Genomic DNA, 19,862 nt, shown 5'->3' on the forward strand with positions numbered 1-19,862 from the left:
CATTGCTTTTTAATTGAAAGTAATACCTTATGTTACTTTTTGTGACTAGGCTTACTTATTTGTTTTTTAATAATAAAAAACCCAAAGCTTATATTTTTGGCAAGTGTAAAGGACTTTTCATACCAAAAGTGAAATTAATAAGCCTGAAAGAAGTATTTCTGCTTTTGCAACTCACTTCCAATTTCTCTTAACAACACAGGGCTAGGAGAAGGTGTGAGTGAATAAATGGCAAAACAAAGTAACTTGCATTACTTATTTGAAAAAGTAGCTCAGATAAGTAATCTGTTAATTTACTAGTTTACTTTACTGTTACTTTTAATGCGCTACCCCTAACACTGTTGGTCAAGCAGTGGTACGACGGGGGCTAAAGACGTCCCTTGGTGAAAGGCACCTTTGATATTATTTTCCTCTAAACCACTAGATGGCAGAAAAAAGTGCCGTAGCACTTTCCAAAACATCCGCTTTACAAGGGCGATTTTGTCTGATCCTGGACGCTTTTGCGGCAGCAGGTCGATTATGTGCTTACTTGATCTGATATTTACGGTGCCCGCCAGGGGACACCTTCGGTTCACTTATGTTTGTCGTGGCCACGACATATAAACTCGTGGGAACATGATATTATGTTGTGGCCACGAGATATTAAGTCGTGGGAACGTCATATTAACTCGTGGGAACGTGATATTATGTCGTGGCCACAACATAATATCATGTTCCCACGAGTTTATATGTCGTGGCCACGACAAACATAAGTGAACCGAAGGTGTCCCTGGCGGGCACCGTAGATATTTGATGTTTTTAAAAACGTTGTAGATAGCAAAAGAGAATCGCTAAAATTCTTGAATATATCTTGAGACAAAGGTCTTCTTAATGATTTTCAGTTTTGTTTAAGATAATTAAAACTAAAGTTAATAGGTGGTAAATATATGTGCAAGCAGTATTAATTAAGATATTGGCCTAATATTTCACCTATACCTGACTGGAAATAATAAGAACAAGGTTCTTGCCATAGAAATCCTGGTTCAGTTTGGCCAACCACAAACACCTTTTGTTCCTCAGACAGTTTTTGCACTATTCTCTAAAACTGGTGTAAGGAAGGACAACCGATGAACTGAGCACCCAAAGCTCATTGATTTATGTGGGGAGCAAAGCTAGCCCATCTGCTCTGATCACACAGAAGAGCTACTGTAGCTTAAACTGCTGAAAAGCTTAAAGGAACACTCCACTTTTTTTGGAAATAGGCTCATTCTCCAGCTCCCCGCGAGATAATAAGTTGATTTTTACCGTTTTGAAATCCATTCAGCCGTTCTCTTGTTCTGGCGATATCACTTTTAGCATAGCTTAGCATAAATCATTGAATCCTATTAGACCAGTAGCATCGCGGTTCAAAAATGACCAACGAGTTTCGATATTTGTCCTATTTAAAACTTGACTCTTCTGTAGTTATATTGTGTACTAAGACCAGCAGAAATGTAAAGCAGCGGTTTTCTAGGCTGATAAGATTAGGAACTACACTCCCATTCCGGCGTAATAGTCAAGGAAGTTTGCTGCCGTAACATGGCCGAAGCAGGCGCATTTATATCACACAGCGCCTGAAATTAGATCCCAGCTAGGTAACTTCCAATGTGACCGGTGCTAAGTTTGTGTAATTCCGGTTGTTGCAGCTGTCAGAGTTGCAGCTGGTAAATTGTTAGTGGCTGGATTACCTGTGTGTGATTAGCTATGGTTATGTGCATTGTAAGGGGCTGTGATAGTAAATCGAAGACGTAATCTACTACCATCTTTCATAGAATTCCCACGAAAAAAAAAAGCAATTTCGACTAATGAATCAATGGCTGGCTGCTCTGAACATAGATCTCAAAACACCGTTAGAAACGATCAAGAAATGGCGTGTTTGCTCCGAGAATTTTGAACCAGATGACTATTTGGATAGTTTTACCGATACTACAGCACGGCGTCTAAAGGACACGGCGATCCCAACAATCTTCAAACTAACGTTACAGACAGAACAACAAGGAGCATCGCCCATGGCTGTAAGTGAAACATGATTAATTGCTAACGTTACCTGTAAAATGCAACCCCTGACGACTAGGTTTGGGCGAACAGTTGGCTTAGTATTTGCTATGACCAAATTCCATGTGTGATTGCAAAAGAAAGTTATTGCGAACAGTCAGTGGTGTTTTAAAGTCAGTTTTGAGTAAAAGTGTACATCATGAATGTAAGCCTGAAAATGCAAACTGACAGTATGCATTTAAAATCTTTATATTATATAATGTAGCAGGAATAACTTACTCTTGCGACAGCTGGCCATTAGGTCCACTCGGCGTGTGACGTTTTTTCTAGTTTATTTTGTCAAACCGGAAAAAAAATCGACTATTGCAGGATGCAGCATTGCATCCAAGTCCTCAGATGTTGCGACCTGACACTTCCTCATCAGGTAGATCCACCCTTGCCATCGATGGCAATACCTAGTCCCACTCGCGACAACACAGGCACTCACTTTTAGTTGGCATGGGTTGGCAAGCCCCACCAGCGCGAATCTGCTCTCCTCATCCCTTCTGTCCCAGGCAGTTCAGACACACTTTCTTGTCTTTCGCGTACCAAAACCTTAGCTTCAGTGAATTCTGGTTCAAATTGATACGGTTTAGGATCTGCACCAAAGTAAATATCTTCTAAATCGTCTCTCACAAATGTCTCCATGGCGAGGAACGCTGTCTGTGCTGTGCATGCACGTTGGATATGCTGACGGAAGTAAACATTTGCACATGTGCTGTGTGGTATTACTGCGCCTGCTTCGGTCATGTTACGGCAGCAAACTTCCTTGACTATTACGCCGGAATGGGAGTGTAGTTCCTAATCTTATCGGCCTAGAAAACCGCATCTTTACATTTCCGCTGGTCTTAGTACGCGATATAACTACAGAAGAGTCAAGTTTTAAATAGGACAAATATCGAAACTCGTTGGTCATTTTTGAACGTGATGCTACTGGTCTAATAGGATTCAATGATTTATGCTAAGCTATGCTAAAAGTGATATCGCCAGAACAGGAGAACGGCTGAATGAATTTCAAAACAGTAAAAATCAACTTATTAACTCGGGGGGAGTTGGAGAATGAGCCTATTTCCAAAAAAAGTGGAGTGTTCCTTTAATGCTGGCCATGACAGAAAGGTGTCATTGTGCCAGATACTACAGGACACGTTCAGAGGTCTTGTGGAGTCCATGCCTCAAAGCATAAGAGCTGCTTTGGCAGCGCAAGGTGGACATACATCATATTAGGCTGGTGGTTTTAATGTTGCTGTGGCTGATCTGTAGGTGTGGAATCATAACTGCATTGAAAAGTTTAGTTTAGAAACGGTTATTAAGGCCCGATCACCAGTGGTGTGCTATGAGCTACGCTTCACGTGCATGCCCAAAAATTGGTACACATATGTAACACACCAATACCTACAAAAATCTCTTGGAGCAATATCCAAAACCCAACAGGAATTTTTGTGTCATTTTTGCCATTTTCAGGCATCGTACTTGAAGGAACTCCTCTTAGAGATTTATTCTGATCAACATCAAATTTGGTCCGTTTAATCTAAAGCACTTTGTGATGTTAAATTGCGAAGACCTAGAGTTTTCGTTGGAGGATGTGTGTCCATGGCGGCCTGACAGATTTCGCTGTTTCGCCATAAAACAGAAAGTTGTTATAACTCAGACATACAATGTCCAATCTGCCCCAAACTTCACATGTGTGAAAACACTCCTGACCTGAAGACATCTACATGCCCATATTCAGTTATAGTCATAGTGCCACCTGCTGGCAACAGGAAGTGACATGTTTTACGCTGTAACAAACTCCTCCTAGAGATTAAATGATATCAACATTATATTTGGTTAGTCTAATCTAAAGGCCTTTGTGATGATAAATTGCGAAGATCTTGAGTTTTCGTTAAAGGGCATGTCTGTGGCGGCCTGACAAAGTTTGATGTTTCGCCATGGAAATAGAAGTTCTTATAACAAACTTCACACGTTCGTTCACACGTGTCCTGGCCTGAACACATCTGAAGGCCAATATTCTCTCATAATCATAGCACCACCTGTTGGCAACAGTAAACGCCTTGTTTTACACGTAAACATGCAATGTCCCATCTGCAACAAACTTCACAGGTTTGGTAAGAGTCCTGGCCTGAAGACACCTAAGGGCCAATATTCAGATATAATCATAGCGCCACATGTTGGCAGCAGGATATGTTATGTCTTAAACTAACTCAAACATACCAAGTTCAATCTGCACCAAACTTAATATGTTTAATAAAAGTGCTTGCCTGAGCACATCTTCATGCCAATAATCAGTTATAGGCATAGCGCCACCAGCTGGCAGCACGAAGTTTGGCACATATAAATGACTTTGACATATTTCTCCTATATTTACTATATTAAAAGCATACTGCCCACCGCTCACTGTTTTCCTAAAGCCACCGGTTGGGTGCGAGGGCTCTTTCATCATTGCTTGCAGCTTTAATCTTTGTGTTATATTGCAAGATTATGCAATGCCACTTGGCTCCAGATGGACTGTCCAGAATTGCTGTGATTGCAAGATGGAGCTGTTATGACCGAAAAAGGGCACAAGTGTACTGTCCAGAAAAACACATGTAATACTGTTCTTTTTTCAAAACCTTGTTTTGCCTAATTTTTTAGAAACAGCCTTCTTGTAGTGATGACAAAAATGTTGCGGAGCAGAGACCAGAGGAAAGTGAAGACGTGATATTGGATGAGGATACTGTATCTGCATCACTCTACACAGTGAGATAACAGTCTATTTATCTTTTAGATAACAGTCATTTGCTCTTTATTTGTCACAAATGGCATTTCTGGTAACTTGGCAACCTGTTTTAATTGTTTTAATTTTAAATGATGTCTCAAATAAATTGATGTGTCATCTTTATACTCCCTTCCAACAGAGTCTACAATACAGATCAAGCTCAATTTATGATACACTGCATCCAGACACAATGCATGAAGAAAACACAAAGAAGAAAAAATCTGATAAAAAGGTTTGTTTGATAAATAGTGTAATATTACATGATATGTATAGCCTATAATGAAGACCTACATTAAAAATATGGTTTTAAATATATACATTTTAATATGTTACCTGTCAAACGTTTTTGGACAGTAAGATTTGTAATGTTTTTTTAAAGAAGTCTCTTCTGCTCACAAAGCTGATCCAAAATACAGCAAAAGCAGTAATATTGTGAAATATTTTTAGTATTTAAAATAACCGCTTTTTATTTTAATATTTTTGAAAATGTAATTTCTTCCTGTGATCAAATATAAATTTTCAGCATTTTACTCCAATCTTCAATGCCAAAATCCTTCAGAAACCATTCTAATATGTTGATTTACTGTTCAAGTAACAATTTTAATATTTATTTATTATTATTATCCATATTTAAAACAGTTCAGTACATTTCTTTCAGGATTCTTTGATGAATAGAAAGATAAGCATTTATCAGAAATAAGCTTTTGTAACATTATACACTATACCATTCAAAAGCTTGGAGTCAGTATTTTTTATTTTTCTGAACTTTCTATTAATCAAAGAAACCAGAAAAAAATATAATCAGCTGTTTTCAACATAATAATAATAATTTTTTTGAGTAGCAAATCAGAATATCAAAATGATTTCTGAAGGATTATGTGTTTGGAGTAATGATGCTAAAAATCTAGCTTTGATCACAGAAATTAATTACATTTTGAAATATATTCAAATAGAAAACAGTTTATTTTAAATAGTAAAAACATTTCACAATGTTACTGTTTTTGCTGTACTTTGGATCAAATAAATGCAGGCTTGAACAGAAGAGACCTTTAAAAAACATTAAAAATCTTACTGTTCAAAAACTTTTGACTGCTATATAGTTTAGCTTCAAGTATTGAATATATAAACACAGAGTGCATAATAACTCATAAACATGTTTTTACTGAACAAATAATCATGCAGTGAAGACACTTCATGACACATACATTGCATTTTTGTTAAAACAAATATTAAATATGTAATATCTACAAACTCAGACACACATTTAAACTAGAAAGCAACGGTAGCCTAACAATAAAGCATTAAATAAAAAGGAAACTAATTAGGTAATCCAGCAGCTGTAGTTGATCCAGTATGATCATCATAAATAAAAATTAACATGAGTAAAGTTTCTTAAATGTTTAGATATATGCTGTTTCTGAAGCATTAATTGGTTATCAATATATTCCTTAAATGCATAGGCCATGATAGCTTTATTTCTGATTGTTAATTAAGTTGTGTTTCAAAATACCAACCGTTTCTATTGCTGTGTTCTCTTTCAGCACTGCATAGCACAAGAAGATGAAGTATTTGATTCTGTGTATGAAAACCTGTGAATGAATGAATGATTGAGTTAATACATTTGATTAATGAATACCTGCTGGAATGTATTTACTGCCAAATATTGTTTTATTGTGGTTTTTTTGTATAACGTATATAACATATAATATGTTTTGGGCCAGTATAACATAACAGAAAAGAAATAAAAATCAAAACATCGAATATGTGTAGTTTTTTCCCCAAACTCATCAAACCTCTTGCTTTGTTGCATAAAAAGCAGTGGATTTTCTGCAGCCCGCTAAAGCCCCGCCCTTATACTGTGTAAACCAATCAAAAGACATCTTTAGATGTGTTCAACCCACTGTTCTCTATGGAACACTCGTATCTGAACTTCCGGTCTGCTAGCTCCTCCTCATGAAGTGTCAACAATGGCAGCCGAGGGAGATTTTCTGACGCGCTACCGGGCGGTGTCAAATAAACTGAAAAAGTAAGAGCTAAAATAATAGCTTTATATTACTAATAAGAGAATGTTTTCAATATTAGCTTAATAGACAATTAATGTCTACGATACTAAGCATACCCAAAGATTGTCGTGAAAGCACTACATATCCCTCACTAGCATGTTGCTAATTAAATTTCAAGAGCTACTAAATGAAGTTTGCATCAATATGATCTGTTATTGTAAAATTACAGAAGATTTATGTATGAACAGTTGAGGATGACATCTCGTAGATGTTTAATTTCATGCCAGCGGCTTCGCATAGCGAACTGTTCGAGAGTATGTTTAGTATGGATGTTCAACCTGTCAAATTAATCTCATGTAACGTTAGTGGCCTTTTCATATTTTCTCTTCGCTCTTAATCACAGACGCTTTCTGAGGAAGCCTAATGTCGCTGAAGCAAGTGAACAGTTTGGTGAGTACTGTGACAGAAAAGCGATGCTGTGTGGAAATGCTAACGTTACTCTCTGTTGATCATTATGTGACATCTTTCCTCAGGTCAGCTGGCCAAAGAGCTCAAACAGCAGGACTGTCCTCAGTATGCTGCCTTCTGTAATCTCGCAATGGCCCGGTAACACATCTCACACAGCTATCATTTCTTCATCCTTAGGCTATGTCTGATCTGAAGAACATGTGGAAATGTTTTTTTCTGTTTTAATAGCTGTGAGCAGACTCTGTTCAATGCTCCAGGAGAAGCCCTGGCATTGACTGATGCAGCTCGACTCTTTCTGGCCTCAGAACAGGAAATCAGAGCGCTGAGGGCTCCCGGCTTCGATGAGAATATGCAGGCAGCCATGAACTGCTATAGTTTTGCTATTAAGGTATTTATTGGAAACACATTTATTACAGGTTGCTTATGCTAAAGCAGATAAGCATATATCAACGCAGCTTTAAATAGAATAAAAATACTCTTATAATTTTGGATTTTTAATATAAAATTAAATGGTTCTCCTGCTCAGCGTTGGTATAATTATAAATAAAACTGTTATTTTATTTATATTCTGTTTTCATTTTTTAAAAATACATCTGTATAGTTTTTATAAATGTTCATTTCCGTTTATTTTAGTACACTACCAGTCAAAAGTTTTTGAACAGTAAGATTTTGTTTTTTTTTAAAAGAATTCTCTTCTGCTCACCAAGCCTGCATTTATTTGATCCAAAATACAGCAAAACAGAGATATTTTTACTATTTAAAATAACTGCTTTCTACCTGAATATATTTTAGAATGATATTTATTCCTGTGATCAAAGCTACATTTTCAGCATCATTCCTCCAGTCTTCAGTGTCACATGATCCTTCAGAAATCATTCTAATATGCTGATTTACTGTTCAAAAACAGTTTATTATTATTGATATTATCAATATTTAAATCAGTTGAGTACACTTTTTTTTTCAGGACTCTTTGATGAATAGAAAGATACAAATATCAGCATTTATAAAAAGCATAAATAAAAAGCTTTTGTACTATTATGCACTGTACCATTCAAAAGCTTGGAGTCTATTATAATTAACATATAGTATATTTATTTATTTATTTATATATGTATTTATTGGGAAAGAAGTTAATTAAAAGCATCCTTGCTAAATAAAAGTATTGATTTCTATAATTTAGCAAGGATGCTTTAAATTGTTCCAAAGTGATGATAAAGGTTTATAATGTTACAAAAAACTTCAGTTTCAGATAAATGCTGTTCTTCTGATCTTTCTATTCATCAAAGAAACCTGAAAAAAATCTACTCAGCTGTTTTCAACAATAGTGTTTGTGAGCAGTACATAAGAATATTAGAATGATTTCTGAAGGATCATGTGACTGGAGTAAAGATGCTAAAAATTCAGCTTTGTAATCACAGGAATAAATTACATTAAATTCGTTAATAGTAATAATAATAATAATAATAATAATAATAATAAATTTTATTTATAGGCCCCTTTCTCAGCACTTAAAGACACCACACAATAAAATTACAGACAAGGCAATAAGAAACTGACAATAAATACCATATTCAACGACTGAAACAGAGTTTTATTTTAAAATATATTTTAAAATATATTCAAATAGCAGTTATTTTAAAGTAGTAAAAATATTTCAGAATATGACTGTTTTTGCTGAACTTTGGATCAAGTAAATGCAGGCTTGGTGAACAGAAGAGATGAGATAAAACATTTATATAAGATTAATATAACCGAAATTACTTCCATTAAGTAAAACAGTTGTTTTTTTATGGTTTCAGTTTTAGTTAGTTAATATAGCCCTGGCCTGACAGAACCATCAAGCGTACTATTACTTACTACTCACCTTTTATTCACTATTACTGCCTCACTCACAGTTAGATGGATGACTATGAGGGGCTAAATAATTACAAGCAGGGCCAAATATTTTCTAAAGTTATAGTTAACTACAAAATGAAACAATTTCAGCTACTTTTCGCTTGCTTCTAGCTGCTGTTTCACATGTTTCATGTTGAAATGCTCCTAAAATTGATTAAAGTTTTAAGTAAAAAGCCTAAAATCTTGCAATCACATCCAGATTTTGTGTTTTTTTTTTAGATGTTATACTGCAAATATGTACTTATATATTGTTTAGGTCTATATTGAGATGAATCAGCCTGTTATGGCGGCCAGTCTCTCACTGGAGCTTGGCAATGCTCTGAAGGTGAGACATTAATCATTGTAATACATGGAGCGGCTTTCTGTTTAAAAATGAATTAAAATTGCATATACATCTTGTTCCACGGTGCTTAATCATACTGTGGTCCTGTTTATATATTTGTGTGTAGGAGATGAACAGACCCGGAGAGGCGATAGTTCATTTCCAGAGAGCTGCAGAACTGCAGATTCAGACTCCAATTGAAGCCCTGCTGTCACTCTGGGAAATGGCCTCCTGCAAAATACTGACCCGTGAGTTCAAAGATAGTAGCTTTTTCCTGCCAAACTTCAGTGATTTATTTTGGTATTGAGTTTGAGATGAAGTTCTGTGGTTGTCAGAGCAGTGATGTGATGTTTGATTGGTAGGTGATTATGATGGCGCTCTTGCCGTTCTTTCTGAGATGCAGCACATGTGTCAAGAAAGAGGACTACAGCTACCCGGGACAAACACCCCTGTCGGTACGAATATAATGAACTTTCACAACATAACGCAATCGATCTTCATTTTGAAATCTAGGTGTGTGAGGCCCATAGGCTTACTTCCACTTTAAGAATAAGGCAGATACGTTTTGTGACAGATTTTCATGTTTGTCAAGGATCTGCAAAGTCAGCGGTCTTTTGTGGACATCAGCTAATTGTAAGATTCTTTAGATGCACGCTTCAATTCTGTTTGTTTTAATTCCAGGTGCATTTATGGATATCATAGCAAAGTGTGAAATCTCCAGGGTATTACTTCTTATGCTGCTTGAGGTAAATTAAATCAGGTTTACAAATAAGCTCACAATTTGGACCATATGTTTAGAAACCAGACCTATAGCGTTAGTGTGTTTACTATACCTAAAAACGACTTTGTGTTTGTGTCTGTGTTTTAGCCTCCCCCTCAAAAGCTGTTACCCGAGCATGCTCAAACACTAGAGCGATACGCCTGGGAGTCATTCGACTCACATAGTCAGGGTAAGACGTTCTAGCTAAAAGAGAACCAGGCACGGTGTTTTCTTCGGTTGCTGTTCTTTAAAAACTGTTGTTACTGTTTGTCCTATAGAAAACTTCCTTCCAGAAAATGTGTTCCTCCTTCTACAGTCGGTTGTGGTGAGTATTTACAATCTATTTGTAAAATTAGGTTGTTAAAATATAGTCTACACTGGAAAAAAAATATTTCTTACTTAGATTTTTTTGTCTTGTTTCCAGCCAAAATATCTAAAAAATCTTAAATCAAGAAAGATTTTCTAGACAAGTAAAAATTATTTTCAGAATTTTTTTTTTTTTTTTTTTTTATAAAATGATGTGAGTTTTTGCTTAGAACAAGCTAAATAATCTGCCAATGTGGTAAGAAAAAAATCTTATTTCAAAACAATCACCAAACAAGATTATTTTTCTTACCCCATTGGCAGATTATTTTGCTTGTTTCAAGTTTTTCTGAAAACAAGACAATAATTTTTACTCATCTAGAAAATCCTTCTTGATTTAAGATTTTTTTTTTTTTTTTTGATATTTTGGCTGGAAACAAGACAAAAAAAAAACCTAAGTAAGAAAATGATTTTTTTGCAGTGTATATGGAGTCCACATTTAAAATCTGCATTCAGAATTCAATTTAAACCTTGAAATCAACTGGAAACAAGTTTTCAAATTCTGAAATATTTTAAACAAGAGAAGCATTATGACATAAAACAAAGAAGAAATATAATTTGCTAAGAAAATATATATTACAGATTAAAAGTTTGGTGTCAGTAACAGACACAGTTGAAGTTAAAACTTTACATACACCTTGCAGAATCTGCAAAATGTAAATTATTTTACCAAAATAAGAAGGATCATACAAAATGCATGTTATTTTTTTATTTAGTACTGACCTGAATAAGATATTTCACATAAAAGATGTTTAGTCTACGATATCAAATAAGTTGAATTTATAAAAATCCTGTTCAAAAATTTACATACACTTGATTTTAAACTGTGTTGTTACCTGAATGATCCACAGCTGTTTTTTTGTTAGTGACAGTTGTTCATGAGTCCCTTGTTGGTCCTGAACAGTTAAACTGCCCGCTGTTCTTTAGAAAAATCCTTCAGGTCCCACAAATTCTTTGGTTTATTTGAACCCTTTTCAACAATGACTGTATGACTTTGAGATCCATCTCTTTCACACTGAGGACAACTGAGGGACTCATATGCAACTATTACAGAAGATTCAAATGCTCACTAATACTCCAGAAGGAAAAACGATAGAAAGGATTCAAATAAACAAATAATGCGGAAAAACAAAAGAATTTGTGGGACCTGAATGATTTTTTTCTGAAGAACAGCAGGCAGTTTAACTGTTCAGGACAAACAAGGGACTCATGAACAACTATCACTAAACAAAACACAGCTGTGGATCATAAATCCAACTCTTGTGGACTATATGTAAATGTATTTTATGTGAACTATCTTATTCAGGTCAGTACTAAATAAGAAATCACATGCATTTTGTATGATCCCTCTTATTTTGGTCAAATAATTAACATTTTGCAAGGTGTATGTAAACTTTTGACCTCAACTGTATTTTGCAGTGAAAATTGTATCAAATAAATAAAAAAGTAAAATAGATGCATTTCCAATAGTGGTCTTTGATTTTTAAATTGCACTATTGTCTAAAATGCTACAAACTGGTTACTAGTAGGACTCTTATTTTGGATTAATATGGCTAAATGGTCTGACTGGCCTGCTTACAGATGGCCTGTCAGGAAAAGGACACAGAATCTCTCAAGGCTCTCCAGACAGAACTGTGGTGAGCTTTATGCATTTTTTGACTCGTATATGTGTTTATCTATATTAGACTGAAGCCTTTGCAATTAGATAACCATCACCTTTTCTCTTCTCTCACAACAGGCCTCTCCTTTCGGCAGAACAGAATCATCTCCTCCACTTAGTGGTTCAGGAACGAATTACACCCTCCGGTCAGGGCATATGATTCGGTGCAATACACCCCCACAAAACAGATCTCCTTGGAACATTCCTATGCCAGTGCCTGGTGCATTTTGCATGAGGACTGTAGAAGGTCACTAAACCTAGCAGAGCTGTACATACACTATAAAAAATTCTCAAATAACAGGTTTCATTGCTTTTGTGATATGAATGTCCAATTTATTCCCTATTATCCCTATATTTAAAGTTGTAAAATATTGATGTTGTAAATAATAAAAGAACAAAAGACATTATTTTGGCAAGGTTTTTATTTGTGTGATTACTAAAATTAACGTCCTCCCTGGTTTACACTGTTAGGCTTTGCATTGAAAAAATAAAGTCCTTTCCATTTACTGTCATAATGCAACATAAAAATGCATCTAGAGCTGGCTAAAACTTTAACCAAACAAAGTAAGCAGATTCTGGATAGCTCGGATGTCCATAAGGAGCTTTTTCCTTGAGTAGATGTTGAATAACTACTCCCATAAAATTATGAATAGACACTGACATTTAAAAAACAAAAGCATTCTAAAAAGAATTCCAGAACATTCTGTGCTCTACAATTAGAATCTTACAAGGTGATCATCTGACCACATGAGCAATCATTTATCATCATGCTAATCAAAAATAGCTGGCATAGCAACAGGGTCCAGCATGTCATTATCAAGAAAGCTGTTCTCCACACAGAAATTCTAAGTAGATATGGTGGCAGAGGGTCTGTACAATGAAATTACAAAAAGATTGTGTATTCAGAAGTCTACATGATCAAGTGGATGATCACAAATTTGAACAGCACCATAATGCATCGCAGTAACAAAGATTTGACCCTTATCTTGACCTACAGACTATCCTGTGCTATAACCATCTACAACACAAAAAATCCATTGAAATAAAATAAACCCATATTTAAGACATAATTCTTAAAGTGCAAGTGATGTTTAAAACTACACTTTGATAACTTATATTTTTCTGTATGTACTTTATATGTACAACTTATCTTTCTCTTTATACATGTTATAAATACATTTTTACATATCATTCTTGTATATACTGCATCCTTGCATTTTGTCATCTTTACACAATAACCCCTGCAATAAAGTGTTTAGAACCTTTTGCTTAGTGCTTTGAGAAACTAGATGACCCATCAAATCAATCTATAGTATTACTCCAAACAAAAATGCAAACTTCTCTGGTCATTTTTTCTCAAATGCTCAATCAACATTTTCTCACTGACAGATTTTAAACTTTGCTTAAACGTTTCAATGTACTGCTAATGCTGTGATTTGTTGCACAAGTTTCTACAATTCCAACCAGCGCCTGTAATGTTTGAGACAACTCGTTATTTTTCAAGTTTTGCACTTAGACTTTGAAGTAAAATAATTAAGGCTGTACATTAGCACTGAGAGCGAGGAATAATGTTTAATCCGCTCGTTTGCGCAGGATGATGTACATAACTCCAGTGAAGAGGGTCAGCAGCCATCCAAACCAGGCCATGATGTAAGACCAGCCATACCAGCCATTCTTCTCGTTCCAGTGAAAGTGATCGGTGTAGATTGACAGAGCGACCATGATGCAGAAACCTAGAGGTTCAAGAGAAATGTATAATGTAGGACCTTCAAGACAACTATCCACAGATGTATGTTTTAATAATGCCCTAATTTGACTTCAGATTTACAGAAACAGGAACTTACAGGAGATGAGCTGCACGACTCCAGAGATGGTGAACCTCTTTCCTTTGCCCAGAGTGAAGAGTTGGAATATGAACACGCACAGAGAGAACACAGCAAACAGGCAGGACAGCACTGCAAATGCCTGGACTGCCTGCAGGTAGTCTAGAGGATGAATTAAAGTGGTATCACATGAATGTTTCCAGTCTGTACAATCTTACAAATAAAGGTTCTTTAATGACATTAAGAACCTTTTAACATCCATGGAACGTTTTCATTACACAAAGGGTTTTTTATAAAAAAAAAAGGTTCTTTAGACTAAGGTTTTTTTTTATGGCATCACTGTGGAAACCCACTTTTGGAATGTCTATTTTAAACAATGTACAAGCATATACATACAAAATACATACTGTTCAAATTATTTGTCTTACCTTTTCGGTATGAGGTCGGTATGTCCGTGTAGACCCAGACATTATCATTGTTTTCCATCACCCATCTTCCCCACAAGTCTGTATAAAGGTTCTCTGTGAACCACCATGCCTGGGAAAATTAAACAAACAAACAAAACAACAATGACAGTACAAACACCTTAAGATCACAACACACATACTTTTCACATTTGTTAAAAGGTCACGTATCTGCATGTATGATAAAGACATGGTTTTTATTACATACAGTTGAAATCAAAAGTTTACATCCACATTGCAGAAACTGCAAAAATGTTAATTATTTTACCAAAATAAGAGGAATCATACAAAATGCGTGTTTGTCCATAAGAGAGTCCATTGTTTGTCCTGAACAGTTAATCTGCCCACTGTTCTTCAGAAGAATCCTTCAGGTCCCACAAATTCCTACTCTTTTGTGTATTTGAACCCTTTCCAGCAATGACTGTATGATTTTGAGATCCATCTTTTCACACTGAGGACAACTGAGGGACTCATATGCAACTATTACAGAAGTTTTAAACACTCACTGATGCTCCAGAAGGGGTCAATTTAACTTTTTGTTTTTTTGTGTAAATTGTGTAAAACATTTTCTGTAGCTTCTGAAGGGCACAGCTAAATGAAAAAAAGATATTGAGGCAAAATAAGAAAAATGTACACATCTTCATTCTGTTCAAAAGTTTACACCCTGGCTCTTAAATGCATAATTTTTCCTTCTGGCGCATCAGTGAGAATTTGAACCTTCTGTAATAGTTGCATATGAGTCCCTCAGTTGTCTTCAGTGTGAAGATGGATCTCAAATCACAGTCATTGTTGGAAAGGGTTCAAATACACAAAAATGCTAAAGGATTTTTTTCTGAAGAACAGCAGGCAGTTTAACTGTTCAGGACATACAAGGTACCAACACAGTATTAAGAATCAAGTGTATGTAAACATTTAAACAGGGTCTATTTTATCAGTTCAACTATTACTTTCTCTTGTGGACTATATGTAAACGTCTTTTATGTGAAATATCTTATTCAGGTCAGTATTTAATCAGTCAGTAGTTAATCATTTTGGTAAAATAATTAACATTTTGCATATTCTGCAAGGTGTATATAAACTTTTGACTTCAACTGTATATACATATATGAGGAACAATGTCAACTTACATCATCTATAGTTGCCCAAAAAAGGAAGAAAATCGTAGTCAGATGAAGCAAACAGATTCCTGCCAGGGCCTTGAACATATTCAGAGGATGAGGGGGGAACAGGGTGGAACAATATCCTGCTGTGGAGGAAAGAGTATAAAACATAACATCTTCTATTTAATAAATACTCCACATCAAAAAGTCCCCTCAGCAGCCACCCAATGATGACTTACTAAGAACTAAGAACAGCCATGTTTGAGAAATAAAAATCTCTTTAAAAAGATGGAACAGGCAAAGCATTAAGGAAGAAAGAGGAAGGGACCTTTTTACATTATTCAAAATGAATCTATGCTTTTCATTCACACGGTGCTTAATTGTGTGCTAGTAATGATTAAGCCATGTGTGTTTGCATTTAAGTCAGGTGCAGTAGATTTCCCCAATATGATAACAAAGAAGTCATATGGCCTATGACATAACATTAAAGCTGCAGAAATGCTATGCTACAGCAATTGTTTTATCGCTTCTATAGGGTCACTTTCCTTTGGGATACTAGCTTTGTTTCTGCCAAGATTACATGCACAAATCTCCCACGACTGCTAAACTACAATGTCATGTGGGAGGATGAGAAGAGTACTCTGATGCTCTTTCTTTAAGGCACAGCAGACACAGTAGGTGAACTGCCATGTCATTTAAAATGCTGATACATGCTGTTCATACAAACAACTAAAACTAACGTTTTAAGAGACAATACTGTATTAAATCTCTTTATGTTTATATAATACATTAACAGTTCAGAGCAGACCTTCTGCAATGCATTCATATTTTATATTAATTTTAAACCCGTTCAAAATAACTCCTGATGCGATCAACAATGGATAAATAATGTTATTTATTGGTAAATTCTAGTGAATCTACATTAGACGAGTACATGGAAGGTAAAGCTAAAGCTCCCGCGAATTACAGATGTCCGACACAAAAGGAATTCTTGTCACGTCATGCGTTCGGGTGCATTTTTATTCAAACAGTTTTCATTCGATTCTAAACGTTCCATTGCAGTTTAAAATATATTCCCTTTCGTTTATGTCGATTCTAATTCTAGGACACTTAATTGTATTAATAAATAATAACTTTACAACCTCACTGGCATGAGAATTCTACAGCGATGGCACAGATAATAAAAGGTTACCTTGGGTATTTTAAGCTCTCAATTTATTTCTTGATTTTCGTAGCCTATCTGATGCCCCAGCATCCGAGGATATTCGCACTTCCCCGCACCTCGTCCGTCGTCTCGCCCCCCTCCCGCACTCTTTGCTGCATAGAGGACCCCACCCATCCCAAGGACTTACTTTTAAGTCCTTACGTATCCCACATCCAGCGAAATCCTAGAACTGTATTGTCGCTGATTGGAAATTCATGCACGAGGTGTAGTAAGAGACACACAAACGTTGATTTCTCTCAATGTCAAAACAGCAATCAAAAAACATTTTATTTTTAAATGCCGGGCTGCCCAATGTTTGGATGCCTCCTTAAACGCACTGTAAATGACTTTTGCCGAGTGCTCAATAATTGTGTGCAAGAGTTTGCGACGTCGTCATCCCGTTACCTAAAGCTGTGATGTGCTATACAGCGCTCTATCCGCATGCCGCAGCATCCTAACTCAGCTCTTGTAGAGATGACACACGGTGACCGCAGACTTCACACTCGCCCAGTGTCGCACTCTTAACTGTCTGCAGGCATAAAAATTGGTTGCAAGGGCCAAATGCAGCACATGGCTATCCAACAATAGGGCGATCTCAGAGCCAGTCAAACCCCATCTCTCCAATCACCATCAAGTAGCGCAGAGGCAGAAAATGATGCGCTGGTACAGTAATTTGCAGAGGTTGATGAGTCATCTAAAGCAGGTTTGGAGCGACACCTACTGTGGATTTAATGGAACAGTAGGACTAGGTGAGATCAGTGCCTAAACAGTGTATAAATTGCCTAGACTAGTCTACAAGTTTTTCATCTATTTTTTTTTTTTTAAGACTGGGTATAACATTTTTTTCTGTGCGCAGTGATTGTGTTTTTCACATTTTCAATGTATTATCTTGTTTTATATGTAATAAATTCTTGCAAATTTTCAACTATATCTTATATATAACTATATCTGACTTAAAACAGTATCTTGCTATTTTATGTTTAATCGTTTCGATTAATTGTTTTACCATTTAAACTGCTGAAAAACCTGATTTAACCGACTTACGCAAACACATGGTGCACTTTTCAAGAAAGCTTGTATTTAAACATTTAGAAAATGTTTAAAATTCTTTTTAAAGACTCAACAGAACATAGTCCTTTATGAATTATAATACATTCGTGCCACTACATTACATCATTTTCGTGTGGTTCGTTTGAAAACGACACTATGGCAAGCAGTTTTAGCTTAAAATATTCCCAGCTACTCGTCGTAATGGGCCTTTTTTTTTTTTTTTTTTTACATATTTTCGGGTTTCTCAGCAGTGGAAGTTATCATAGTTGTTTTAACTTTGAAGGCAGTGAATTGGAGAGCGCCACAAATATATTTTTGTATTCCCATTTGCTTAAATAGCAAAAGAAAAACATCCTCACATTAGTGTTAACTATTTTAAATTAATGCAAAGGTGATGTAATACAAAGTTTAGTGTTATAAATGCTCACATGAAAAATCAAAATTTAAAAAACTTTCGAGGATTTACAATTGATGACCATTGAATCACGTCATCACAGTCTTGTGAAAAGGGTAACAATTCAGTTAGAGAGCTCTATAATTAAATTACTATTAGTAGCAATGCCAATTAGAATTTTTTTTACTAGTTATAATTACAATTACAGAGCTGTCTAATTTAATTAGGAATAACTAATTGGGAATATTTGAAGCCTAAACGGCTTGCCATACTATAGTGTCATTGGACAGTTAACCAAGTACTCAATTAACTTCAGCTGTGGTTTATACCATATAATGAGGAAGCTCGACGGCTTCGTTTCGCTTGCTTTCATTAGTAAAACCCTTTATTGTGATTCTACTGTTGTCATAGCCTATTGTATTTTCAACGTAGCTCGATAGGCATTGGCTCGCGTGAGCATAAACTACGGCGATCTAAAATACCGAAATGATAAAAAGTTACTGAATCACTAATCAGCAGCAAGAAAGCCTATTCAACATGAACACGTACGGGCTTCTCCCAATTTATATTTTATTATTGACTTTTCAGGAGGATGTTTTCGGAAAAGAGATTTCCAGTGGCGATTTCTTCAAGTCTGTTTGGCGAAACTCAAAACATCGAAGAAGTGTGAAATACGCAGGAGATGGACAACTGAAGAATGCAGATGCGTTGCAGAGACCACAAGATAAACCGCAGTCTGAATGCGGCGACCGAGTATTAACAGTTATTATAAAGCACGCCGACGTCACCAATATCCGAATTTATGGACGTAAGTGTAAACCGAATCTTCTTGACGTCATGATATACAGTATTTATCATTTTAAGTCCTAAGACAAAAACGGGTGTTGTTTTGGTTTCAGCACAACTTTGATGAAAGATTTTGATCCACTTCAAATGTTGTCTACTGTAATTCGATTCAACTAGTAAACATTTGTGGTGCTCTCTTCTGATAGCACACGGAGACCTGCTTAACTTGGGCCAGTTAGCAGCTTTTTGTGGTGTTTCCATTAAAACTACAAACACAGATGTTCGTCTGCTGTTCAACTCTGGTTCCTGTTATGTGAAACAAGAGGCAAGTTTCTATTTTGTTTTTCATGTCAGTCTCTGTAACTGTTTCAGTAAGACTTGTTAGCTTTGTCCCTTATGCTGCTTTTGGTTTTGCTAGTTAGTTTTGACTTTAATTTAAGCAAAAGTGTCCAAAAACAGGGTTTACTGAGGTAAAGGGTTTGGCTAGTCCTGTAAATGTGTTAATCAGCCATATTGGCACTGAACATAATCATTGCCATTGATTGAACCAAACAAAACTCGCTCCTTTTGCTGATTATTGGTGCTGAAAATACAATTTTGTCATGTTTTGGGCTGTACTAATCGTTCAGACCAGGAAAAACATTCGGAGTACTATAGACTGCCAAAAGTTATAACAAATCAAGGAAAAGAGTGCAAAAAACCTGTCTGATGAAATCCTGGTTAGCCAAACTCAACTAGGATTTCCAGGGCAAGAATCGTGACAAC

At 35.8% G+C, this 19,862-nt stretch overlaps 3 protein-coding genes across 5 annotated transcripts in view; 2 read left to right on the top strand and 1 right to left on the bottom strand.

The window, feature by feature from the left end:
- The window catches only part of nfam1 (NFAT activating protein with ITAM motif 1), an 11,144-nt gene extending 4,592 nt beyond the window's left edge, over positions 1–6,552 (top strand). The window contains exons 4-6 of the mRNA XM_073841505.1: positions 4,681–4,785; positions 4,944–5,036; positions 6,346–6,552. Of these exons, the coding sequence (XP_073697606.1) occupies positions 4,681–4,785; positions 4,944–5,036; positions 6,346–6,399 (252 nt within the window). The 3' untranslated portion in view covers positions 6,400–6,552. The remainder of the gene's footprint in view (positions 1–4,680; positions 4,786–4,943; positions 5,037–6,345) is intronic.
- Positions 6,553–6,749: 197 nt separating this feature from the next.
- f8a (coagulation factor VIII associated) lies at positions 6,750–12,680 on the top strand. 2 transcript variants are annotated; one of them, XM_073842212.1, is made up of 12 exons: positions 6,750–6,830; positions 7,211–7,257; positions 7,341–7,413; positions 7,504–7,663; positions 9,428–9,496; positions 9,621–9,741; positions 9,856–9,948; positions 10,175–10,239; positions 10,362–10,443; positions 10,532–10,578; positions 12,198–12,253; positions 12,355–12,680. In XM_073842212.1, the coding sequence occupies exons 1-12, from the start codon at positions 6,772–6,774 to the stop codon at positions 12,434–12,436; spliced, it is 954 nt and encodes a 317-aa protein (XP_073698313.1). In that variant the 5' UTR covers positions 6,750–6,771; the 3' UTR covers positions 12,437–12,680. The 2 variants fall into 2 exon arrangements, with proteins under 2 accessions (XP_073698313.1, XP_073698314.1); XM_073842213.1 differs by lacking the exon at positions 9,428–9,496.
- emp1 (epithelial membrane protein 1) lies at positions 12,681–17,426 on the bottom strand. Of its 2 annotated transcripts, none has more exons than XM_073842214.1 (5): positions 17,273–17,426; positions 15,691–15,809; positions 14,528–14,636; positions 14,121–14,261; positions 12,681–14,009 (listed from the first exon to the last, which is right to left on the bottom strand). In XM_073842214.1, exons 2-5 carry the CDS (start codon positions 15,766–15,768, stop codon positions 13,849–13,851), a joined length of 489 nt encoding a protein of 162 aa, XP_073698315.1. In that variant the 5' UTR covers positions 15,769–15,809; positions 17,273–17,426; the 3' UTR covers positions 12,681–13,848. The 2 variants fall into 2 exon arrangements, with proteins under 2 accessions (XP_073698315.1, XP_073698316.1); XM_073842215.1 differs by lacking the exon at positions 17,273–17,426 and adding an exon at positions 16,856–17,234.
- Positions 17,427–19,862: the final 2,436 nt, after the last annotated feature.

Source organism: Garra rufa, chromosome 6 (genome assembly GCF_049309525.1).
Source record: "Garra rufa chromosome 6, GarRuf1.0, whole genome shotgun sequence".
NCBI lineage: Eukaryota > Metazoa > Chordata > Actinopteri > Cypriniformes > Cyprinidae > Garra > Garra rufa.